This window comes from Salvia hispanica, chromosome 1, assembly GCF_029641045.1.
Source record: "Salvia hispanica isolate PSC_SH4W2 chromosome 1, Shi_PSC_v1, whole genome shotgun sequence".
In the NCBI taxonomy this organism is placed as follows: domain Eukaryota; kingdom Viridiplantae; phylum Streptophyta; class Magnoliopsida; order Lamiales; family Lamiaceae; genus Salvia; species Salvia hispanica.
In genome coordinates this window covers 31935152-31961889 of record NC_142692.1, presented here as the reverse complement: position 1 = coordinate 31961889, position 26738 = coordinate 31935152, and the positions used below count along the sequence as shown (strand labels likewise).

The 26738-nt window shown below is 34.5% G+C and overlaps 4 protein-coding genes across 6 annotated transcripts; 3 read left to right on the top strand and 1 right to left on the bottom strand.

Annotated features, from left to right (window-relative positions):
• Positions 1–6319: 6319 nt before the first annotated feature.
• On the top strand, positions 6320–8272 carry LOC125224157 (cocosin 1-like). Its single transcript, XM_048127514.1, has 4 exons — positions 6320–6528; positions 6840–7046; positions 7184–7682; positions 8038–8272. The coding sequence occupies exons 1-4, from the start codon at positions 6330–6332 to the stop codon at positions 8147–8149; spliced, it is 1017 nt and encodes a 338-aa protein (XP_047983471.1). The 5' UTR covers positions 6320–6329; the 3' UTR covers positions 8150–8272.
• A 424-nt stretch (positions 8273–8696) lies between these two features.
• On the bottom strand, positions 8697–12196 carry LOC125217523 (F-box/FBD/LRR-repeat protein At1g13570-like). Its single transcript, XM_048119040.2, has 5 exons — positions 11971–12196; positions 11163–11249; positions 9972–10817; positions 9566–9721; positions 8697–9215 (listed from the first exon to the last, which is right to left on the bottom strand). The coding sequence occupies exons 2-5, from the start codon at positions 11172–11174 to the stop codon at positions 8937–8939; spliced, it is 1293 nt and encodes a 430-aa protein (XP_047974997.1). The 5' UTR covers positions 11175–11249; positions 11971–12196; the 3' UTR covers positions 8697–8936.
• Positions 12197–14272: 2076 nt separating this feature from the next.
• LOC125185637 (sabinene synthase 1, chloroplastic-like) lies at positions 14273–17775 on the top strand. The gene is made up of 7 exons (XM_048082197.2): positions 14273–14610; positions 14697–14976; positions 15412–15790; positions 16142–16360; positions 16506–16647; positions 16813–17064; positions 17324–17775. Exons 1-7 carry the CDS (start codon positions 14392–14394, stop codon positions 17612–17614), a joined length of 1782 nt encoding a protein of 593 aa, XP_047938154.1. The 5' UTR covers positions 14273–14391; the 3' UTR covers positions 17615–17775.
• A 3643-nt stretch (positions 17776–21418) lies between these two features.
• Positions 21419–26688, top strand: LOC125185362 (protein DA1-like). 3 transcript variants are annotated; one of them, XM_048081887.2, is made up of 13 exons: positions 21419–21783; positions 21872–21895; positions 22532–22683; positions 23238–23322; positions 23738–24035; positions 24321–24441; positions 24539–24622; positions 25057–25176; positions 25271–25483; positions 25569–25631; positions 25747–25853; positions 25944–26002; positions 26156–26688. In XM_048081887.2, exons 3-13 carry the CDS (start codon positions 22573–22575, stop codon positions 26461–26463), a joined length of 1569 nt encoding a protein of 522 aa, XP_047937844.1. In that variant the 5' UTR covers positions 21419–21783; positions 21872–21895; positions 22532–22572; the 3' UTR covers positions 26464–26688. The 3 variants fall into 3 exon arrangements, with proteins under 3 accessions (XP_047937844.1, XP_047937843.1, XP_047937845.1); XM_048081886.2 differs by having other exon boundaries at positions 21419–21895; XM_048081888.1 differs by lacking the exons at positions 21419–21783; positions 21872–21895 and having other exon boundaries at positions 22549–22683; positions 23742–24035.
• Positions 26689–26738: the final 50 nt, after the last annotated feature.

Here is a 26738-nt window from a genome sequence, read left to right as displayed (position 1 = left end):
AAAGAAGCAATATTATAAAACCTAATTTCAACTTCAGCAACCCAATTACAAGTTGTTTTGATATCCAAGAGACAGTACTACTTTTGATGAATTTTTCTGAAAATTGAAATCTAATTTAGATATTCCAAAATTTATGCGTAATCCAATTTCCACAAAATTTCGGAGAGGCGGAGAGAGCTGTTCAAAACAATTTTCAAAATCATTAACCTTTTCCGCAAGGTTTTGGAATCATATTCCCTAGTTGTCCCAATTACATGATTTTAACTTCTAAAATTATTCCACGAACTAATTAGAGTACAAAACAAATTATGAATCCCTGGGTTCTGATACCACTGTTAGGATTTCTTGTAATCATCTAATGAGCGCAGCAGAAATTTGCATACAAGAATACAGATCTAGATTCATAATCATATTGCAAGTTGAGCATGTAAAACACAACTGAACTAAATCTTACTTGTTGTGTTGTTTTCTTCTGTGATTGAATCCTGCAAGTTGAATCCACTACTATCGAGGTCCACGTGCAATCCAATCTGATGCATGAACTATCCCGCTACAATTGCTCCGTAGAAGAATGCTAGGAATTCTCAGCTTTACGCATTTTCTCTCTAATGTTACGCTATTTCTCATACCCCATAATGGAGAATAAATAACCATTATATAGATGAAGAGTCACTAGAGTTCCATGATTGTTGGGCTTATGGACTAATATAATTGTAGCCCAACAATAATTAATTAATCCATATTAATCTAATTGTAGCCCATTTCCTTTCAGGAATAAGTATGGTGGATTTAGAGTCTCCTGCCACCAACTTGAAGCAAATTCAGTGAAGGTAATTTACCAAGTATTAAATTAGTATGTAAGTAATATAATTTAACTCTGTGACATGCTTTGAGAATGTATGGAATAGTTTGTCAGATATACCTGCATGTGTGTTTCCAGAAATTTATAAATGATTATAAACTACTTTAAAGCTTAAAGCTATACCTTATGAAGTTTGATAACAAATAACATAATATAATGTTGATTACAAATGTCTACTTTACATCCTTTAGGACTGCATAAGATGTTTGCTATACATGGTAGATACATAACTTCAATGAGTTGTTTGCTTCTTATGTGTTGAACTGTGACTCATAATAAATTATCTAAGTAATGTCTTTGAAGGATTAATAATCAACAAAAAAGCTATTTCTTGTTTATAATTTAGAATATTAAAGATAATATGCATATGAAACTTCATTACGATTATTGAGATTTATGACAGTACAAAACATTACATTTCTCCAAATCAGCTATATGAATATCCCTCCAAGAACTGAACTGCATGAATCAGAATATAATAGGAATTCTAGCATCATAGATTAGCGCAGATCAAGACAAAAGACAGCATTCAAAGAAATTAAAAAACCCAAAAGTCAGAAGCCAAAACAACATCTAATCACCTTCAGTAAAGAAATAAGGACATAATGTCATTATTTTATGCAGGGACTCATCTACATGGAAGAAGATAACAATGGCAGCAAAGACAAAGCAGATTAATAACAAATATTCAATAGGTAATTGACCAACTCATTAAACTGAATTGAAAATTTTCAAATTAGACAAAAATGTCTTCTGGTAATATAGTTGACCAAAAAGTAGGATGATAGAAATAGTCTCAAAACTAATGTAAAAATGGGAAATATTAGAGGCAGTAGATATTATTGATGGTGAAATAAACATATAATTAGATAATATGTTCTATTTGTGCAGATTCTGATGTAAAAAAAAAAAAGATACTCTTGGAAACAAAAGGAAGAAGATACATATAAACTCTAATGAGGTAAAAATTAATCTGATCAAAGTAAATTGAAAATAGGGAAAATGAGATGATAGATAGATAGTAACCATCATACTGAACAATAGATATTACTGATGGTGCAATAAACATATAATTAGATAATATGTTGCAGATTCTGATGTACAAAAAAAGGGATACTCTTGGAAGCAAAAGGAAGAAGATACATATAAACTCTAATGAGGTAAAAACTAATCTGATCAAACTAAATTGAAAGTAGGGAAAATGTGATGATAGATAGATACTAACCACCATACTAAACAATCATCCACAAATAAGGACATAATATGATTATTTAGTGCATAAACTGATCTACTAATATGAGTGGCAGGAGATATTACTCAAAGTAAAATAAACATATTATGAGATAATATGTTGTTTTTGTGCAGGTACTGATGTACCAAAAAAAGATACACATGGAAGCAATAGGAAGCATCTACATATAAATACTAATGAGGTGAAGACTAACTCAGTAATTAAACTGAACTAAATATAGAGAAAATGACATGAGAGAAAGAAGAGGAATGAAAAACTGAAAATTCATCCACAAATGTTGTGCACAAATTTGAAAAGAAACTGAAATACCTAATTCGACTAACTGAGTTTCAATTACTACTTGCTAAACTTGTTGATGAACTTGTGGATTGATATTGCTGAGTGATTGTGAAAGAGATAGGAAAGAGTATTTATAGGGTAATAAATGGTGAGCATGCTATTTAATAAAAAAAAAACAGCAGGTTCCCAAAAAGAATATAATAATGAAGGGATCTTCCAGCTTTCTATTAGAAATGTATTATGCATAAACATGCTCAGCTGAATTAATGGATTAATGGTATATTTACAATGGGATATTCATTTTCAGGTACAAAAGCATTAATAAAAAGTTTAAATGCCAGCTTTGGAAACATGGAAGATTCCTTGGTTGCGGCAAGGGTTTAACAGGTAATAATCCTATTTCCAAGCATGAATAGGGTATAAAGAGTTCTGAATTTCAAATTTCTTTTAAAATAGAAATCGTTGCTATTTATCTTTGATGAAAAAGTTCTACTAATATTTATGAGAAATTTTGTTCGAGCCTATTTTCTTTTTTCTGGCAGATTTTATGTCGATTTAATATTTTCTTTGTTTGTGCAGTTTTATATGTTAATTTAAATATAAGTTGTTTACAATTCTGAATTTAACCATTGTGCAAATCAAATTCAATTTCAGGTTTTGGTTCTATTAAAGAGGCAAATAGCAGTGGAAAAATTTCAAGAATTTACTACATGATTTATGATTTAGATTTGTAATTTGTTGATTCTTGCAAATGTAGGTAAGTAGATATATACGAATGTATGTTTGATATGTAAATAGATCAGATATTAGACTAAAATAAGCCTGCAACTCAAAAGTAGTCCTGCAACTCAAAAATAGGCCTGCAACCAAAAATGATTTTTTAAACCCCAAATGAAGTTAAAACATACTCACGTGCCCTACAATACTTGTAATTCCAAAAATCTGCAAAAAGAGACATTAACCTAAGCTTTCAAAAAATGAAACATAAGATTCCACATTAAATGTCAATGTTTCCCGCCAAAACAGTCCAGAGTGACATTTCTGTAATATCATCACAACTGCCACTTTAGATATTGATAGATTACAGTTGTCTTTCTCTATTAATACCTTCAATTATTTTTTCTCTCTCTACGGATCTACGGGACGGTGGTAATATCTAGAAAAAATAAACATTATTTAATTAACTCATCCATTTTCATTTATACTATCACTTTATATGACATAAATCATTACCAAAACTGTGATAGGTACTTGCACCGTAGGCCTCACATCATTAGAAGCAGACAACCCACAAGAGAAAGTCGTAATCATCAACAAAGGAGACGCCATTCCAGTGCCAAATGCGATAATTTCTTGGTGGTTTAACAGTGGAGATTCAGACCTCACCATGATATTCCTAGGCGAATCCACCCAATCATATACCCCTGGCCTGTTCGACTACTTCACAGGTGGCAAAAGATTTTAATGTGTAATTAGTAAAGTTAAAAAGAAAATAATAAAAGTATGTAAAGTATGAGAGATAAATTTTTCTATAAAGAGAAATGAGACTAATTTTGATAAACATGCAAAATGAGAAAAAGAGATTATTTTCTTGAACGAAGAGAGCATCTTAATAACGAGGCATCTTAATTTAATAACGAGGCATCTAAATCAAAATGAAGTAGTGATAAAATGTATTTTCATTTTTAATAACGAGGCATCTTAATTTATACAAAAAAAAAAGTGCGTCGTCTTCAATGAGATGGAGTGAGATAGTAATATAAAAATTAATCCACCTCGACACCTCATAAAAAAAGACATGGATACAAACTGCAAACATCAAATAAGGCATTTTGTTCATTTCTATTGTATATTTCTTCTAAAATTTTGTATTCGAAATAAAAATGCTTCGTTCTTCGATTGGGTCTGATGGAGGGATTATAATTTTTACATTTATATCAGTAGGCTATCATTTATTGAAATTAGAAGAAAAAACTTAAAAAGATATACTCCCAAACAAACAAAAGTCTCTTTCAAAAGCAATACCGTTTCCAAATAGCCCATAATTTAGCACGTGATTGCAAAAACCCATACTTGGCTGCAAATGGCCTCTTTATTTATAAAAACAATACTGTTATTGTCTTATACGGATACACATTTTTAGGATAATATAAATTTTAATACATAGTAATTAGTAAAATACTAAGAGATAAATTTTTAAAACACTATTGAAGTATTATTATTAAAAAGTAAGGCCTACCTCAAGAAAGAAAAAATGTTATAAAAAATATGAATAAATATATTTTATGAGGGATTAAAATGAAACGAATGTCTATTTTTATGAGATGATATCAAAAATTTCACACGTCTGAGGAAAAAAGAATTGATGTTGTTGAAAATAAAATAAAATAAAATAAAAAATATTTTGTTTAGTGACTATAAAAATACTACTCTAAGTTTAAAAATATTTAACCATTGTTGTTAAATTCATCGCGCAATTGAACGACTTTCATTTCATCTTTTGATTTTCTCGTAAACACAATCACACAAATTAATTTTCAATATCAACGCTAAGTCATTCACAACAATGGCATATGTGTCTCACACAAGTTTAAATTCAAAAAAGGTTCAAAGTGAAAAATTCCATCTGACAATTAAGCACAAAAATAATTGATAGTACTATCTATATCTAACAGTTAAACGATGATATAAATCAATGTGGAGTATTATATAATCTAAAAAAGAATAAATAAAGTTAAAAACTTTAAAATCTTATATCAGCAATTCGGCACTGTCAATTTAGCACTGTTAATAAACTAATGCCATAAACTAACTCTTAGACATCAAAACACATTAAAATGGGCGAAATTTACATAGCAATTTGACATTATAATATGTACTATATGTATATAACTTTAATCAATTCCCAACTAATGCTACAATCTACTACTCACTCCTAGGCATTAAACTACACAATGGGGCAACATTAAATTCAGCGGCAATTTGAGAATATAAGTACACCACTTTAATGTCTTACACTTTTTTTTCTTGTTAGTTTAAGGGTATCAGTAGTAGACCCGTAACAGACCCAATGACTTTCCTATAATTTATGCACCTCAAATAATAGGATAATTGACCCAAATATTTAAGATTGTATTATACCAAAAGATAGAAATTGAACCCATTTTCTTTAATAAATCTAGTTATATCTGATTGTAAACGGTACGAAATTTAATGCGTAATTGGTAAAGTAAGAGAGAATGAGAGAAAATGTGGTAAAAGTAGTGTTTGTGGATTGTAAGGTCCACATTGAGAATGATGTGTAGGATTAATATTGGTTTAAAACTTTCTATTTTTAGAATTTGTCTAATTTTGGCGGATGGCCCAAAATGGTCAAACTAGTCTATTTTTTTGGACAGATGTAGTATATTTTATTTTCTTAATTTTAGAGTATTTTTTTGCAATTTTATATTACTAATACAATTAAAAATTAATACATGTATAAAAATATTATTAAAAAATGTGGTAATTGTACCCTTTGTTCTTAACTCTTGAAACTCTAACTTCAAGGGCCCTATATATCCGGCCGATAGTATTGTAAGGAAATGAGTATTTAATCAGGGTAGATAGTGTCCTGCCAGAAGTCCATCTCCCAAAGTCTCACACTTATGTCTAAAAAATATTGCAACTACACGGCAGTTGTAGGAATCGATCCTTTGTTCTTCACGTTATCTGGCTGCGAGAAATGTCCTTCAACTTGCACGATCATATAAAACTTTAATTTTACGCATGAGCACAAACCATTTATATTTTATTTTATAAATAAAATAGTCCGCACCACACAAAAATATCTACTAGATTTTATATATGTTTTCAACTTTGGCAGCTATATGCCTATATATACTCCTCTTATGCGTGTATATTTTCACACATTAATTTCCATTTGAAGTGAAATTGATGGAGTTCAACTTACAACCCCAAAAGGCTGACACCACCGTATTTGAAGGAGAAGGTGGCGGTTACTATGCTTGGACTGCAGCCAACACTCCGGTGGTTGCGGAGGCGGTGATCGGCGCCGGTAAACTTGTTCTGAAGCCACAAGGCTTCGCTTTGCCTCACTATGCCGACGCTAGCAAGATTGGTTATGTCATCCAAGGTAAGTCCATATTAATATAAATAAAAGTATAATAAAATATATATATATATATATATATATTGAATATGAATTTCCAAGATATACATATACGTTCTATTCACTTAGCTACACAATTAAACTATTTATTTATTATTTTTTAATGGTTAAATATCTTTAAATTTTAAACAATTAAACAATTTATTAATACTAGTGCAAGAAGTGAATTCGGCTTTTATCACTTTTATTATACATGGACGTGGATGGAGTGAGTAGTACTAGTATATGTTTAATTTTTAAATGATCATTTATTTATACTATGAATACTGTTGTAGGTACTTGCACCGTAGGCCTTATATCGGCAGAATCAGACAACCCTCAAGAGAAAGTCGTAATCATCAATAAAGGAGACGCCATTCCATGTCCAAATGGGACAATTTCTTGGTGGTTTAACGGCGGAGATTCCGACCTCACCATAATATTCCTAGGCGAAACCACCCAATCGTATACTCCCGGCCAGTTCGACTACTTACTATTGACAGGTACCGTATAATTTATTCGAATGCACTCTATTAAATTTTGATTTATTATTCATTATCAAATGATTAATATAAAAGGTGAATATATGTATATATACTCATTCGACTATGAGTGATCACGTTCGACTTCTTCTTGATAGGAGCCGTGGGCATGCTCCGTGGATTCTCCACTGAACTCATCAGCAACGCATTTGGTCTCAGCCACGACCACTCCAAACAGTTGGTAGAAAGCCAATCTAACGTACTGATCATCAAGATCGACGATCACTTGCCTGAGAAATCTAACTACAAGAAACAAGAAGATGTCATCGATCTCAATGCTATGTTTGAACAAGGAGGATCCTCCAGTGTTGAGATCACATCGCGGGATTCTCCCCTGGTGGATGGAATTGGGCTTAGCCCGAAATTGGTGAGGCTCGAACCTGAGACCGTGCTTGGCCCTTATTATAGCACGGCACATCAGATCATCTATGTGACGAAAGGTGGTGGTCGGGTTCAAATTGCTGGGTTGAATGGTGCGAGGGTGTTGGAAGAGTTCGTGGAGGAGGGCCACCTCGTTGTTGTGCCCAAGTTCTTTGTGGCTGCGCTCATGGCTACCGATGAAGGGCTTGAGTGCTTCTGTGTTTCCACGTCTCCGAGGTACGTATAAGTTTAAGGGTGCGTTGTCTTTGGTTGTAAGAAACGAATGAGATAAGAAAAGATAGATAATATTTTTTTTATCTAGTCCTGTCTTTTCTATCTCGTGTTCTCTAAGGTGAAAACTAGAGTAATGTCATAAAATTACAACTCTACCCCTTAATAAAGTATAAAAAAACTAGTATTCACTTGTTATTCGTTCACTTTAGAGTGCAAATCATTAAATCTATGTCCTACCAAGATTATGTTCAATATTTGCCACTTGGATTAATGATAAGTAATTTTATAATGTTGGATTCTAAATTGTTATTTCTTGTCAAACTAACATAGTAAATGATTTATTTTATATTTGTTGTAGGCCTTTATCAATGGAGATAGGCGCAGCTTATAAAGCCTTGTCTTCATCAGTTGTGAAGGTTGCGTTGAATGTGTCCCCTGATTTGGTGAAGAATTTCAAGTCCGAAATTTGAAACATGCTCTGATCAGTTGGGTTCTAGCTGTTGAACGAATAGAAGAATTGATGTTGAATTTTAAATAAATTTTGGGGATAGTTTACTCACCCTTTATGGAAATAAATTTGTCATTTAATTTAATATGTACTTTGAAGCATAACTTAGTTGGTAAAACGTTTTATCTCCAACAAACAAACTAAAATTCGAGTCACCACAACAAAATTTTTATGTTCTTTCTTTCTTCATTCAATTTCAACCGCAGTTTAATCTTTAGTAGCGACAATTAGCAAGGATGGAATATAGTAATATTCAACAATTTCAACAAACTCCGTAATCGAAAAAATATGAAGAGAATTAGTAGGGACTTAAACCCCTCCCCTTACACGCCACGATGCAAGCTCACGGAAAGAGAAAGGATAACTAAACATGGACTATATCATAAATCAAGGGGTTCAAAATGAACGAAATAGGGAGGCCCTTATCACTCAACTTGATACAATTTACATAGATAGAGCAGTACTAAATTTTACCTTTGAAGAAATTGACTATATAGATTAGGACACCATTTTTCAAAATAATATTCACTAAAGTAAAAACAAAGGTCACAGCAAGCATCCAAGGACATAAACAGCAACCAATTCCAAGCAAGCCATCATACATTCCAATATTTCAAAAGTAATAAGATACTTAGAAGAAAACGAAATGGGTAACAATGATGTCTCCATCTCTTCCTTCTCTTTCAACAGCATGAAATGCTCATATTTAAAGAAGAAATTTATCGGCTGCTTTACCATGGTCGACTGCCCTATGGATCGAGATAAATGATCTCTGCAAACATGGAAGCTCGTCGAAACCGGAGTAACTCCTTCACTAAATCCCATCCGCTATCCACTGAGGATGGTTTAACAGTCATTCGTTCAAGAACGGGTGTATTTGCAAGCAAGAAGTTGATGAAACTGAGTTCTTGTCTAATGCCAGAAATTCCAACAATCTTAATAAGCCTCAGTTGATTGAAAGGGAAGTTCTGAAAAATGTCTGAGATGTTAGAAGCCATTCTAGCAGTAACCTGTTCCTCTGGGCGAGCCTGTAAAATGAGCAACGTTTCAATGTTGCGACGTAAAGGCTTTGTTTGGTCCTAAATATTTGCAAAAGGCCACGAGCCTTGTAGCTTAGAGGTACATCCACTTTAAAAGGGCAAGAACAGTACGAACTAATCCCCACATCTCGAATTCAGAAAAATTGTTACAAAGAGAAGAAATGTATATCCACTTTTCTATATTGTCATTCTGAAGGGCTAAAAGGAACTAAAACATAAGAACCGGAAACTAAAAGGACAGAAAAGAAAACAAAAATGAGCACGTTATATTGATATGATGATTTGAAGCTGAGTAAATATGAAGTATACAAAGACAAATGAATTGAAAGAAAACTGACCAGTAGCTCAAGCTCCTGAAGATTGGGAGAACTTCTCAAAAGGCAAAGAGCAGCCAAATTCTCTTCCATATCATTAAAATTGATGCGAATTGAAAGAAAACTAAGCTCAAGACATGGAGATGGTAGTTTCCCAGGAATAATACCAGCAGCCAAATACTGGAGATAAACATTAATGAGAGAAGTAAGAAAATAAAACATTAATGACATAATTACAATTATAAGCTGAGATGAACATTGTATGACTGCATGCATTAACTCTTCTGATAAATCTAGTTTTGTGTAAATTTTGGGGTTACATTAGAAATGCTTGGAAATAGTACAACAAATATCATCATATTCTGCTATCAAAATGCAAATGCCACAATGATAGAGCACTCTGAACAATGACAATAAAAGGAGATCATACCTTTAAGAAAAAGCTTTGCACCTCAAGCCGTTGAATATGGGGTAGACAAGCAAAGAACTTAATCAAATTCCCCGTGCTGCCAAAAGCTAGATTCCTCTCAATTCCAGAATTAACATACAAACCAATAGAAACAACGGCAAGATGGAGAGTATCCTGGAAACTGACGTCTTCGAACACACCTCCAACATCAAAGAAAAGGAGATTTGGAGCGTGAATATTAAGAAGGGCAAAGCCATCAAAGTTCATTAATGTCAGCCTCTCCAGTAAGGGGCAGCTTGATATCATATGCTCAAAGGCCAATTGGTCCATTGTGATGTGTTGAAGATCAAGGCTTTTCAAGCTCTTAAAGCCATTGAAGAGTGGCGGAGGTTTTAAGAGGCAGTTAAAAAGCTCCAAGTGTACGAGCTTTTGACACGAGTATATAGACGATGGAAGCCTGTATCGATGACCTTTCCATATTTCAAGAATAAAGTCTTTCACAGAACCCCTTGATAGGTATAGAATCCATCTATCGATATCGCTAACACCTTGGAGATCTTTATGGGAAAGCTTAAATTTGTGTATCGGACCATTGTGAAGTAGTAAGACATGGTCAACAATACTCACTAGTTTGTTCTTTGTAAGTGTTTGATCTTGGGTGGAGACTAAAACAGAGTGATTATCGAACACGAGATAAGGTAGGGTAACCCATCTGTATCTCCACTTGCTTGCCAAAATACTTGTTCGAACAGCATCCCTCAGAGGTAAATGCGACAGGATTTTGTCAACAATGTGCCCCGGTAAGTTGCTTATTGTGTCAACCTCTATATTTAAACTGCAAGGAATTTCATGATGTTCTCTTTGCTTCTGTAAATTTGAACTAAACAAGATGAGTAATATTGTCACCCAAAAACTTATGATAGCATGAACCTGATAAAACATCAACCTACCCTAAAAAACCACAGCAAAGATGCATGACACGTAACACCGATAAACATAAACATTTTTTATGATACAAGCAAGTGATGACTAAAGTACAGAAAATTAAAGTACTCAACCATATATATGTTTTGTAAATCAAATGCAATGCATACCATTTTATCACTTTGTCATTGCCTAACAACATCCAGAACCATAATCGAACCCATGAAGAAACCAATACAGGCTTAGTGAAACATAGAAAACTAGCACCCAGTGAAGGTAGAAACATACCATATTACTCATGAAGCACAATAAAAGTGCTCGGTGCTTCGTCTAAAGAAGGCTAAAACTCCAGCTGGATGATTGTAATGGTCATACCTATTTTTTCAAACAAAAATTTATGTGACGGATCAACACGAGTGTCCAGGAAACTCTACATTTCTGAAATCTCTACATAATATAATACACAGAGCATATACTCTGAATTCTTGCTACATTAGTATTAAACTGAACATCACTTTTTAAAAATCAAATTGAGGAGTTTAAACAAAATAAAGCCCTCGATTCCTCGTGAATAACATACAAACTCACAACAAAAACATCAAAACTATCCCATCACCATTAGTCAGAAAGTCAAAACACTCTAAAAATTGAACACGTCACAAACAATATCTTGAGTTTTTACTTTCTAAATTAGGTCCCAACCACAAAATTAAACCCCTAGCAAGTTCTTTCAGAAGTATTACCAAATATATTGAGAAGAAAAGACAATAATTTTAGGGTTTACCATCAACCTAATCTCATGAATACTTCAATTTCTCTTACATTTCATCACGATTTTGCGAATTTACCAAGATTAATGAAACTGGTCTAGTTCATCAACAATAAAATGGCCCAAAACATGTCTCCCAACATTATTTAAGCATAATTGTTTCTCTACACACCACAAAACCCCAGAAAGAGGAAAAATTTAGAAACGAAGTTATAGAAATTCTAGAAGTATCTACCATGCCGCCATTACACAGAAACAGAAAAAATTGTACTGTACTCCAGAATAATTAGAGCAAAAACGGAGAAGCAAGAACAGAGGAAGACTAACAGAGTTGAATGTTTCACATTACGCCCAACCAACCCGCATATTTTTAGGGGTAACAGTAACACTGAGAAGATTATGAGCTCTGGTGGGTTTTATCTGAATCGGTGAGGCGTTGATGATTTTACACAGACTACGGAAAAGATCATATTTTTCACTCAAAGCAGAAGTTTTTAACGAAATCGCAATGTCGGCCGGCTACAAAATCGTTGTTCATTGTTTCACCCAATTTTTATTATACTGTTCTCATCAAATTCTTGAGCAATTGGATTCAGCTCCATAGGTCCACTAAAAGCCCATTTTATTTTTGTTTTTTACTGTTCTTATCAAAATATGAAAATTAAAATTTTAATTATCTTGGATTTTGTATATCAATTTTTAAGATATTACCTACAAGTTACTAAAATTATTGATATGTTTAGATTTTACAATGGATTAAGAAAAGTATTAAGTTGACTTACTTACGTGACATTATTTGACGTAAATGAAAACAACGTCTCATTATAGACAATAAAACACCGTTATTTTATTATTGAAAAATAATACTTCTTCTGTCCCAAGATATTAGACTTCTTTTTTTTTTGAGCCGAAACGTCAGTTAATATTGTTCTAATAGTAAGGTTGAATGCAATGCTTAAGAAAATATGGGGAAAAACTAAAATAAAATATGGGACATGTGCAAGACATTAATTCAACAAATATAAACTCAAAGTTGACCATTAGTATTGCGTTATCTATACTTGTAAAATGGGCATGATAAAATATTTCTCCTTTATTATGTTTATCAATTGAACAATAATTGGACATAAATAAATTATCTTTCTTGTAAGATTGGACATATCGAATCAATTATTATGTTCAAATTTACAAGTAAACGATTATGCAATATTTGATTTGATATACTATTTTGCTAATCACGTGTTGGCTATATCACATCTCGCTTGCTTATTGTACGTATATATATTTTTTATTTTTTATAGTTTGAACATAGGTATACCTAGCGGAATCAGACTAATCCTACTCGATTAGGTTTGTGGATTAAGACAAAAAGTCTTTCAACGGGGGTGGGAAGTTTAAAACCCGTGATCTCAAGGTCACTACAGCTCTGTGGTGCCAAATATGTTACGACCGTAGGTATTGTATTTTTTATTTATTGAAATTACTTGTACATTTACGAATAGGGTATGTACAATGATTTAATTTGATGGCAATTTATAGCAGTTAAATCCTTTATTTTCCCCCCTTTCCTTTTTTGTTTTTACTGTGGAGAAGACCACTTGAAAGTAATTATGCTGTAGAATAGTTATTGAAATCACGGCCACATGTAGATTTAAAGTTCGAATAATTTTTCAAGCAAAATATCACACTTATCTCTTTTTTTTTATTGAATAATAGGAGTATCACTTAATGCGATCTTGCAAGTAAATAAAACTTGCATAATTGGTTTTATTTAGACACAAACAAAAAACCTTAATAATCACATGATGACATAATATAAGATGTGTTAGGTTAGTCTATCGATATCATATGTAGGGAACATTCGTGGGTTTCTTAAATTGGGGAAATACAATCAAAATTGTGGAATAAATATGTTACGCAATAGATTTTATTTCAAATATCTGGATTTTAAATACTTCATCCATCCCACAAAAATGTCATACTTGTTGGATGGCACGAGATTTTAGAAAGTTTTGTTTTGTGTGTTAAATGGAGAGAGAAAATATAAATTTTATATTCACGTGAGAGAAAACTTTTTTCAAAAAGGAAAATGTGACATCTTTTGTGAGACAAACTAAAAAGGAAAGTATGACATATTTTATGGAACGGAGGGAGTACATGTTACGCAATTAACATTTTTAGAGCTCAAATAGTTTGTATGTTATTGTTGTACGAGAGTTATCACACATTAAAAAAATGAGTGAAAAATGATTTGAAAAGAGACTAATTTAAATATACAGTAAGGTACTTTTTTTTATTATAAATTATTTTCCTGATTAAATTTATTAGAGTTTGGTTGCTCTTGTACATATATTAGGTGTGTTTTAGTGAATGAGACCGCATTTAGTCCTTATATATAAGAGCTTTATACGGTATCAAGACAAAAGAACATGAAGTAAAAAGAGATCAATTGCAAATTCACGTATTGGATACTCTTCAATCAATAAGATCGAAACTAATCCCCATAAAATCAAACAATCATTAAAGAATAAATATCAAATTGAACTAGTATCTTACCAACTCCTGCCACTACACGTTATTATATAACCACACAATATAAACACAAAAGATATACTTATTAAAGAAAGAAATACCAATTGTGGTAGTATCCTTCCTACCAACTAATGCCACTACACATTATATATTTAAAGAGCAACCAAACCCTATAAACACAAATTAAGAAAAAAAGATTGCAAGTGATCACAAAAAATGTCTACACTCAACATGCATGCAACTATCCTCGGCAAGCCAGTAAGTTGTCTCCACAACTGGAGAGCTTCGAAAGCATGGCCCGTCTCGTGCACTGCACCTGTGGCTCGCCTCCGGGCTTCTTGCTCCGTACAACAAGAAGTTCGTCGATCCGGAAACTACCAGCCTACCCGTTGGGATTTTAGTTACATTCAATCTTTAAACTCTCCATATGATAAGGTATATCATTATCCTCAAATTGCTAATTTAATTAATACTCTTTTCATTGCTGGTAAAAATTATACATACTCCTATATCATATATAGGAGGAGAAGCACTTAAGTAGGAGAGAAGAGCTGATTGTGCAAGTGAAGATATTGCTGCAAGACGAAAAAATGGAACATGTTCAACAATTGGAATTGATTGATGACTTGAAATATTTGGGATTGTCTTACTTTTTTCAAGATGAGATTAAGGAGATTTTAGGTTTTATACATAGCCACCACAAATGCTTCCACAATAATGAAGCATGTGATCAAAGTGGTTTGTATTTCACAGCTCTTGGATTCAGAGTTCTCCGACAACATGGTTTTGATGTGTCCCAAGGTACTAAATATTGTTAATTATATGATCATATTTTTTTCTATTACAATAACTTAGAGATATTTGTCTGTAAATTCATAAATTTCGTTAAATTTTGATTTTGCACTCCAATTTTATAACGTACATGTAAATTGTTTAGTTATTGATTTGTTATGATTTTGGAACCAATCAAGATTTCAGTGTGACGTAGCTTCATAACTTGCTAATGCTAGCGAAACATCGTTATATTATTGTCATTTGGCATATTTCCTTCCATCTCGTTTCTCATTTTCTCCCTCCCATCTCATTCTTTCTTAATGGAAAGCTAGTATAATATGACCCCATTTTGATCCCATAATATGACCTTGTTTTAATTGACATTTGTTACAAAACTAGGTTAAGCAAAAAATTAGGAATTGACAGGCATATGATCATATAACTAATTGATATTAATTGCAGAAGTATTTGATTGCTTCAAGAACGAGGAAGGGGGTGATTTCAAGGCAAACCTTGCTCAAGATACCAAAGGGATTATACAACTTTATGAAGCATCTTTCCTTTTGAGAGAAGGTGAAGATTCATTAGAGCTTGCAAGGGTATTTTCCACAAAGTGTTTGCAGAAAAAACTTGATGAAGGTGGTGAAGATAATCTATCATCATGGATTAAACATTCTTTGGATCTTCCTCTTCATTGGAGGATTCATAGACTAGAGGCAAGATGGTTCTTAGATGCTTATGCAAGAAGGGCGGACAATAATCCACTTATTTACGAGCTTGCCCTACTCGATTTTAAAATTATGCAAGCAACATATCAACAAGAACTCAAAGATATATCGAGGTATAAAATTAGAAAAAAAAAACTCCTTCCGTTTCTTCATAGTTGAGGCGGAACTTTTCGGCACGAAGTTTTAGAAATGAATATTGAGTGTGTTAAATAAATAGATAAAAAAATTAGATAGAGGAAAAGGTAGAGAGAATAAAGTATAAAGTGAATAAAGTAGAGAGAATAAAGTAACAGAGAGTAAAGTAAGAAAGAGAAAATAGTTACCATATATGGAAATGACTCAACTATGAAGAAACTTCTCGAAATGGAAAAATGACTCAACTATGAAGAAACGGAGGGAGTATTTTTTATATGTCCGTCCCTGTATATATATTGCCAAGCTGACTTATTTGAGCCTTGTTATAGCTGGTGGAATAGATCATGCCTTGCTGAAAAACTCCCATTTGTGAGGGACAGGATTGTGGAGTCCTACTTTTGGGGTGTTGGGTTGTTTGAGCCAAGTCAATATGGATATCAAAGAATAGCATCTGCCAAAATGATTATGTTGGCAACAGTTATAGATGATATTTACGATGTATATGGTACGGTGGAGGAGTTGCAACTATTTACCGATACATTTCAAAGGTTAGTATATTATATATTGTTTTCGTAATACGTATTATTGGGCGTAACACTGAGCTTTTGCTAGATTCATTTTCAAATCAAGCCAAATAGTTTGTCGGTTCGAGTCAAACAATTATTGATTGATTAATTTAAGATTAACTTTCAGATGGGATACTGAATCAATAGGCCAACTTCCTTATTACATGCAAGTTTGTTATTTGACACTCTACAACTTTGTTTCCGAGATGGCATATGATACTCTCATCAAAGACCAACATTTCATCAGTTTCCCATGGTTAATAAAATCGGTACCTTTTCTACTCTCTACGCTATCTCTAATCACTTGTGAAAGCTAGCTCCGAGGCTTTCGCAAGTAATTAATTGTTGCTTTTATTTATAAGAACAATCACTTTTATCTAAATGTACAATGAAGAGAGCTCATACGAGATTTTTTTTTGTTTTAAATTTGGCAGTGGTACGATTTGGGTGCATCGTATTTAAAAGAGGCAAAATGGTACTACAGTGGATATATTCCAACCCTAGAAGAATATATGGACAATTCAAAGGTTTCTGTGGCATCTCCAAATATAATATCCCAACTTTATTTCACATTGCCAAATTCAAGTTATGACAAATCAACCATCGACAGTTTGTATGAATATCATGACATACTTTACTTATCAGGAATGATTTTGAGGCTTGCCGATGATGTTGGGACGGCACAGGTAAGTACCTAACGTATTAACGTATTCAAATTTTATGCAATTTATAATCCGAGTAGCATATAAATTATAATTTTAAGTAAAATTTAAAATCCAACCACTGCTAATATTATTTTCTGTATCCACCCCTATTCGCCTGCCTCCCCCTAATCCGCCGCTATTTGCAATCAAAGAGGACATGCCCTTGATTAATAAAACTAGCTCCATTTGGAACCAATTTATTTATATTTACTATTTACTATTCTTTGTTGAATTAATCTAGTTTGAGCTCAAGAGAGGCGACGTGCAGAAAGCAGTCCAATGTTACATGAACGACACAAATGCTTCGGAGAAAGAGGCGAAAGAACATGTGATGTCTATGTTGAGGGAGTCGTGGAAGGAGATGAACACAGCCATGGCTGCGGATCATCCATTTGAGGATATTTTGGCGGAGTCTGCAGCTAATCTCGGAAGAGTGGCACAATTTATGTACCTCGAGGGTGATGGTCATGGCGTCCAACATTCTGCAATTCATAAACAGATTGCCGGCTTGTTGTTAGAGCCATACGCCTAAATATCTATCTATCTATCTATCTATCTATAGATCGTTGGCCTGTTGTTAGAGCTATACGCCTAAATATCTATCTATCTATCTATCCATTTTTGTTGCTACATTTTGTCACTTGTCTACCATAAGATGGCCTTGCAATAAAGGTGGTGGAATTAATTTTTCTACTCCGTTTCTTAGTACATAAACTTCACTTTTTTATGTAATTTTTCTCAATGAAACTTAAGAGCTTGTTTATCACCAGAGTTATGTTCAATTTCAACTACATTATAAACATTAATTAATACTGTCATCCAAAGAAACATGTAATATAATGTTTTAGAGTATCTGCAGCGGTGCTCTTACCGCCGTCCGTCCGTCCATGCCGCTGAGCACCTATCGTCCGTCCGCCGCTGCAGTTCGTCCGTCCGTGCCGCTGAGCACCCTTACGTGGCAGCGTCTGATTGGCCAACGGCATAGCCATTGGCAAATTCGATTTTTTATTTTTTATTTTTTTAAAAATTTGAAAGTTATTTAAAAAAATGTTTTTAAATAAAAAAAAAATATTTTCACACTTCCCAAAAAATTATATCCATTTTCTACCCACTTTTAATTTATTTTTCATTTTTTTCCCCAAAATTCACATTTTCATCTATAAATACCCCCACTTCATCACCAAAAAATCACATTCTCTCATCTTTTTTCTATCATCTACATTCTCTCATCTTTTTTCTCATATTCTCATCTCTGTAGGATTTAATTATGTATTTTTTTATTTTCTAGGATTTTAATTATGTATTTTTATTTTTTAAGATTTTAATTATGGAATTTTTATTTTTTAGGATTTTAATTATGTAATTTTTATTTTTGAATGTAATTTTATAATGTAGAAATGTTTTTAATAATTGGAGTATTTAAATTGAATAATAGAATGGTGGGACCCTTGAGCTTGTCCTTAGCTAAGAGCACGGATGTGGGTGTTGTGCTCTTAGCTAAGAACAAGGAGTACAAGTGGGTCCAGGCCCACTTCCGTGCTCTTAGCTAAGAGCACGGATGGGGATGCTCTCAGTGTACTAAGTTTTACTAATAATTTTGATTGAGAGCCCCCATATTATTGTGTAGCAGAATGAGTCGTATACTCGAACAGTTGATCCTGAGCTGAGTATTATCCTACTAAAGCTTGGTTAATTTGAAACACATGGTAAGTTTTCGTAATCGAACCAATTAATAATTCAGTTATAATACCAATTAGTTATTTAAATTGTGATCAATTAACCTATGCTCAAAATCTTAACTTTCATTGATATTTTCCAACAAGATAAGTACTAATATACAAGGAATCATAATCCATGTAATCATACACTCCTTGATTAATTGTAATACTTTAATTATTAGAGCATCCGCAGCGGTGCTCAACGCACCGCTCGTCCGTCCGTGCCGCTGAGCACCAAGCCGTCCGTCCGTCGATGGAGCTTGTCCGTCCGTGCCAGTGGCACGGCGCTGCTCTTAGCTAAGAGCACGTCCGTGCTGCTGAGCACAATTACGTGGCAGCTGCTGATTGGCCAACGGCATAGCCGTTGGCAATTTCATTTTTTTTTTAAAAAAAAAAAAATTCGAAATTTATTTTAAAAAATGTTTTTAAATAAAAAAAAATATTTTCCCACTTCCCAAAAAAAATATATCCGTTTTCTACCCACTTATAATTAATTTTTCAATTTTTTTTTTCCCAAAATTCACATTTTCATCTATAAATACCCCCACTCCAACACAAAAAAAATCACATTCTCATCTATTATCTATACTATCATCATCTACATTCTCTCATCTTTTTTCCTCCTACTCTATCATCTAAATTCCCACCACACTACACAATGTCCGGCTCCGGCGATCACCCCTCCGGCAATCGCGGTTGGAACCACGATTGGTTCGACTCCGAGGCCGGATATAGTCCGGAACCCAATTTACGGCCCCTCCTCAAACCCAAGGTTCGCAAGCTCCGGGTGGCTACCGTCCTTACCCGGTGCACGACCTAAACGCCCCCGGGTTCGGGTGGGCACCCGAACCCGGATCGGGAGGGAGCAACAGCTCTACTCCTACTCCTACTTCTGGTCCTACTCCTCCTGTTCGTGGCACCCGCACCCCGTACACTCCGGGTGAGATGATGGCGATGTTCAAAGCCTACTTGGCAGTCTCCGAAGATCCGGACGTCGGCACGAACCAAACCGGGGAAACTTATTGGTGGCGCATCACTCGCCTCTACAATGAAACCCGGCCGGAGGGAACCATATATTGCAATGATAGTATGGTTCGCAATTGCATCTACAGATGCAACGAGGCAATCGGGAAGTTCCAGGGGATTTACCTCCAGGAAGAGCGGTCGGCGGGGAGCGGCACGAACGAGCTCGACATCATCACTGCCGCCTTGGCGGCGTACCAACGGGAGGAGTACAAACCGTTCAAGTACCTCGATTGTTGGCTGGAGGGGCGCCAACATCCGAAGTATAGGGGCGGCATAGCAGCATCCTCCTCCAGCTCCTCCAGCAAACAGTCGAGGTCGGTAGCTCTATCCTCCTCCGATGATGTGGCTACCCAGCTTGCCGGAACTAACTTGGGTAGCCCCGACGCTGGCCCGAGCGGTTCCCGCCGGCCGGTCGGAAGGAAGAAGGCGACGACCACCCGCCGCCGCGCCCTGACTCCATCCGCCGCCGCCGCCGCCCCCGCTCCCTTTGTGCCTCCTCCACCCCCGACCAACTCGTTGTGGGCCATCTTGAGTCAACTTCATATGACCGATACGTCTCACATGACTCCGGAACAACTTGCAACACATGAGCAATTGATCCGGGGTCTCAAGAGGCAATTGGGGTTAGAGGAATAGTCTTCCACGTTTGTAATTTTTAATTTGTAAGATTTTAATTATGTATTTTTATTTTTAGTATTTTAATTATGTAATTTGTATTTTTTAGGATTTTAATTATGTAATTTTTATTTTATAATGTATTTTTATAATGTAGAAATGTTTTTAATAATTGGAGTATTTAAATTGAATAATAGAATGGTGGGACCCTTGAGCTTGTCCTTAGTTAAGAGCACGGATGTGGGTGTTGTGCTCTTAGCTAAGGACAAGGAATAAAAGTGGGTCCGGGCCCACCTCCGTACTCTTAGCTAAGAGCACGGATGGAGATGCTCTTAGTTATTACATTGATTAGCTAGATAGTTATTTAAATTTATTCCATTAACTAAGTTTAAAATTTAACAACTTTCTTTGATATTTGTAACACAGGGTACGTAATCCATCAAGAATCATATCTTCAGAAATCATAATACATAACACTAGTAATATTTTGCATTTATTTTGCACTTATTCTTATGGTTTATAATTCAAAGTTCTTTAGTTTCTTGAATTTTTTTTGTGTTTCTAAATTTTCACACACAAACCAAGATGAATCAAACTTTCAACATTTGATTAGATTAAAATCATTTTCCAGTTTTACTAATTAAATTATTTTAAAACTCAAACTCTCAATCTATTAATTAGAATAGAATTGTTTTACTGATTAAATTATACTTTATTGTTAAAGATTTATTCATTTTTTAGGAATGTATAATACGAGTAAATCCGAGTCCTAGATCCGTAAGCAATATAACTTAACATAAGATATGATAATGAAAAAATATGCATATCTTATACAGCAATTTTGATGATATATTTTATTTTAATTATAAATTTAATATTACATAAAAGTGAGACAGTAAGAGAATATAAGATAAATATTGTAATTAATTTTAACATTTAATTGAAGTCTCCCCAATTTTAGGAGTACAAGTATATATGTTGTTATCCAGCCATTGCAATTCAACAACCCAACGAAACGCCCACCTGCGTTTGATATTTCTTAGTCAAACGTTTATGGGGTTTTAATTTAGCATAAATCAGTCAAAACATGTTCATCTATTTTGACTTGGAGCAATTTTTCATGTGATCGCACTATTATAATAGTAGAATTTTCCCGAAAGATTTTGTTTTTAGCATCTTGGTGGGCTGCCTGAATTATAGAAATTTCTGGGTGTTCATCAATATGCAATTTTGTTTCGCAATTTTGTTTTAGTTGATGAAAACTTAATTTATTGCCGAAGAATTGAGGAGGAAAATACATTAGAGTCGAGTTTCTTTTGTTTGATATAAATCATTAAAAAAGGTTCTATCTTCAAGCTGTTCTTTGTTATGTTGTTGCTTTTTTGCTAATCCTTTTATTCCCCATTTTGATCCTTCTTTCATTCCTGCAGATTTTGCTGTCGATTTATATCGAGGTAAGCCGCTTCTCTAATGTGTAATTCATGGCACATGCATTTCAAGTTATGAATTTATAATAAATGGAGGGATCATTTGTTTTTGTATTCTTTGTTGCATACATTTTAGCTGCCAATTAGAAGTAAATACCTTACTGGTATCAAAAAATTCTGGGGTTTTAACCCTACCAATTGAAACATTTGGGGTACTTGACTAATTGATTTTTGGGGTAATATTGTTTCCAATACAGCTTTATGGATTTATCTGTTCTTATTTGGGCTTTTTATGATTGTGGATTATATGCGGTTGAAGGATTGAAATTGGGCGGCATAACATGAGTGATTGAAATTGTGTGATCCGTCCAATGTATCTCTATAAGATATAAAAAAACCAAATGATTTTAGTTCGATTAAGACGATGTAACACAGAGAAAAAAGATTGGTGCTACGGCTACAAACCCACACGTTGTTCATTATTTTTAAATCGAAGCAAACATATAAGAAGAGGGTTCAGTCAACCGGCATTCAATAGTTGCATTTCTCTCCTCTCTGGTTGTATATGCCCTCTCTTTCTTCTCAGCTTCTCGGTCAGCTTCTTGGTTGTATACTTCATCGCGTTGCATTATTCTAGAACGTTATCCAATTGTTTGGTGGCAGGTTAAGGCTTTGTTGAGCATGTGGACACTGCATTTCACCTAATGGGCTGGTTTAACAAAATTTTCAAAGGTTCAGAGCATAAAGTTTCAGAGGGGCAGTATGATTGGAGATATGGAGCTGTACCAGTGGATAATAATCCATCTACTTCATGGGTAAGCATTATTACATACTCTTTGTATCACGTTTACATGAAGCTTTAAATTTCATTGGATGTATCCAGATTTCTTTTACTTTTCCTTTTCTGGTATTGATTCTCAAATTATCTATGCTACTTCGGAAGACTTGGAATATGGTTTATCAGCCATCATGTGTGAGAATGTTATGTCTCCATGTCCTTGGGCATTAGTCATCCCCTGATATGCTCAATATTTCATTTGTGCAACAACAAGAGTTAGGTTGTTTAAACTAACTGCATTAGGGCGTCATATGCTGTTCACCCTAAGAATGTGCGCCAGTTTGTGAGCTGTTGATTGAAATTTATTTCACAAAAGATGTATGCCCAATTTACCAAAACAGGTTGCGAGTTAGGTGTTTTCTATCACAAACCACTGATATTTTTTCAGATTACTACTTTGTCCTTGGTGGTGGCATGAATTGCATGTACAAAAACAAAAAGAAACAGAAAAAGAGAAAACAAATCATTTTGTTCTCTTACGCTTTAGTTCCTTTAGGAGAGAACCTAATTTGTAAGGGTAAAATGGTGTAGGACTCATGGTCAGAGATGGAAGACATAGACCGTGCAATTGCATTATCTCTTTCAGAAGAAGACCCAAGAGGAGCTACTATTATTGGTGAGTGCTTTGAAATTTTTATATCTTGCACTTGTATTGCATTATATAGTTTACACTTTACATAACTTTTAGGTTTGGTAATTTATCTCTGGAATGCCTACTCTTGATTGTGTACAATCAATAATCTCGAATTCTACTATGGTACAACTTTCTGAATGCATGTAATTGTCTGTTTAAGAAAATTTCACTCTATATTGGCTTGGAATGTAGTTAATTGTATTGGTGCTATTTCCTGTTACTCACAGTTGGCTTCTCTATAGCGTGGTTAGTAAAAAAAAATTGTATATAACATAAGTATATAATTGCAATTTCTATCTCAGTTTTGGCATGCGCATTAGCTTATTTTCTACTATATTTTTTCTCATTATACCATTTATTTGCACCAGTTTATTAAAGTAAATTTCTGGATGGATAGATAGTGAACCGCAATTGGAAGAAGATGAACTACTTGCTAGGGCTATCCAGGAGAGCTTGAATGTCGATTCTCCAGCACAGCCAGGGATCCCAAATGACAGTGGCGTAGGACATGGATATGGGCATGGAAATGGGTACGAGCATGGAAATGGAAATGGACATGGAATTGGAATCGGAAATGGACATGGACATGGAATCGGAAATGGACATGGAAATATCCATGGAAATGGACATGGACATGTACATGGAAATGATAGCCTTTACCAACCTATATCTTTTCCTCATTCTTTAAGTCTCAGGTAAAACGATCTTCTCATACAACTAATCTACTATATAAACGAGTTACACTTTTTTTCTTCTTCATCAGATCTTAATGAAGGGATAAATGTACAAAATTTCATTTTGTTTAAGAGGCAAAAATGTTTTGGTCTTCATCAGATCTTAATGAAGGGATAAATGTACAATCCCTAATTTCAGCATCAGATTCTGTTGAACCGTTTCCATGAAAGCCTTGAATGCAGATCAGTGAACTACCCAAGTTGAAAAGGTTGGGGTTAATAATCTTATTTGCATCTGTTGGGTAGGATTTGTGCTGGATGCAACACGGAGATTGGCCATGGAAGATTTTTGAGTTGCATGAGTGCTGTTTGGCATCCGGAATGTTTTAGATGCAATGGATGCCGCCAACCGATATCTGATTATGAGGTTCAAACTTTTTACTCTTGTGTGCAAACTTTTTAATCGATTTAAGTTAATTTAAATAGCTTTATATCAATTTTTAAACTCTATTTAATGGCTGCAGTTTTCCATGTCCGGGAACTATCCTTATCACAAAACTTGCTACAAGGAGTCTTACCATCCAAAATGCGATCTCTGCAATCACTTTGTAAGTGTATCAATAGTTTGTCTATAAAATTTGTCTTGCAAGGATCTCTTGGTCCTTGGTTCTTTGGAAGGTTAAGGTTGTTTCTTATTTAGTGTATTTCCAGCGATTGAGACGTTTGGATGCTCAAAAAATGTAAATGGATGTTGTCATTGTTTAACATAAAACACATAGCTCAATGAAAAACTCATTCTCTCTTATTTGAAGAAATAATATTACAGGGTTGGTTATGTAAACTAAATGATGTCTTTAGAATTGGTTGACTTGTAAGATGGAAAAGCAGTGCCACTTGAATGCTTTATGTACTTGAATACCTGAACTTTTTGCTAGAGGTGATGCATATCTTAATGATCATTTTCATGCTTATCCATTCATATTTGTGATGTGTTTCTTCTTGTTTGTTTGAGAAGGCTTATATTATGTTTTTCCAACGCCAGATTCCTACAAATGCAGCTGGTCTTATTGAATATAGGGCACATCCTTTTTGGTCACAGAAATACTGTCCGAGTCATGAGCATGATGGAACTACTCGATGTTGTAGTTGTGAGCGAATGGAGGTAAGCTGGAACAGGCTCCAATCTTTCATGCCCTTTATTTTCCTAATGGGACTTCAATGCTTTTGTCTATTATCCATGTTTCCTTGATTTGCAGTCATGGGATGCTAAATTTGCTGCTCTTAATGATGGTCGAATACTCTGCTTGGAGTGCCTGGACTCCGCAATAATGGATACTGATGAGTGCCAGCCCCTGTTTCTTGATATACTAGAGTTCTACGAAGGGTTAAATATGAGAGTGACACAACAGGTACCGTTGCTTTTGGTTGAAAGGCAGGCACTAAATGAAGCAATGGATGGGGAGAGGCATGTAAGTAATGTTCTGGTTCAATCTGGGAAAAACCTAATTTCATTTCCGTTCTTATTTATCTCAGTGTTCTGTGTTTTCTTGCCAGGGGCATCACCACATGCCTGAAACCCGAGGTCTCTGTCTTTCTGAGGAACAGACAGTCAGCACAGTACGTTTTTCTGTCACCATATTTAATTTCTGTTCTCTCGCGATAGATGCAAGTTTGGCATCTATGTATGCTTTTGATTTAGTTACAAAGTCTTATTCTGGGTATGGATCTCCAGGTAATGAGACGCCCAAGGACAGGAGGAAACCGCATGCTTACTGAGCCTTACAAATTAACACGCCATTGTGAAGTGACGGCTATCCTTATTTTATATGGCCTTCCAAGGTTTTTGATTTATTTTGGATTTTGAACTCATCACAAGTCTATTTTAGTCTTGAGTCTGATATTTTTATTTGAAATTCAAAACGTGTTCAGGTTGCTAACTGGATCAATATTGGCTCACGAGCTGATGCATGCCTGGCTGCGACTTAATGGTGCTTTTTCACACCACTTAATTAAATTTTATCTCATAGTTTTTACAGCAAGCTATCAAGTTTTTTGGCATTCTTATTTTTTTGTTTCCTTAGTTGATCATATGGAACTTCAATTCGTTTTTTGTGTTTAATAATGTCTTTATATTGTGTAAGGCTATCGAACTCTCAGACAAGATGTTGAAGAAGGTATCTGTCAGGTCCTTGCCAGTATGTGGTTGGAGTCCCAGATTTTATCCATGCCCGATACTAATAATGCATCAACGTCATCGTCTTCCTCATCAAGCCTAGGAGCAAGATCTCCGTTTGAGAAGAAACTCAGTATCTTCTTTAAACATCAGATTGCAACAGATTCATCTGTGATATACGGAAATGGTTTTAGAGCTGGAAACGAGGCAGTGCTCAAATACGGCTTACAAAGGACCTTGGATCACATGCGAGAGACAGGAAATTTTCCTTATTGAGTTTGGTCCCTAAAATGGATAATTTATTGATTGTTCTTTCGTTCTTTTGTGAAATTATTGCTTGGCCTTTCGTTGTTAGCAGTAAGGCCTTCCTCTAGGACATACATGTCAGTACAGAAGTTTTCAGAATAGGTTAGAGCGTCATTCTTAAACCTTGTTTAATTTAAAGTCCTTACATTTACTACAAGTACATTGAAATTCATATTCATTCTTCTTTTGCTGTGACGGCATGGTTTCTCAGTCACCAAAACTCTGAAGCTCTGGCTTAACTGTCT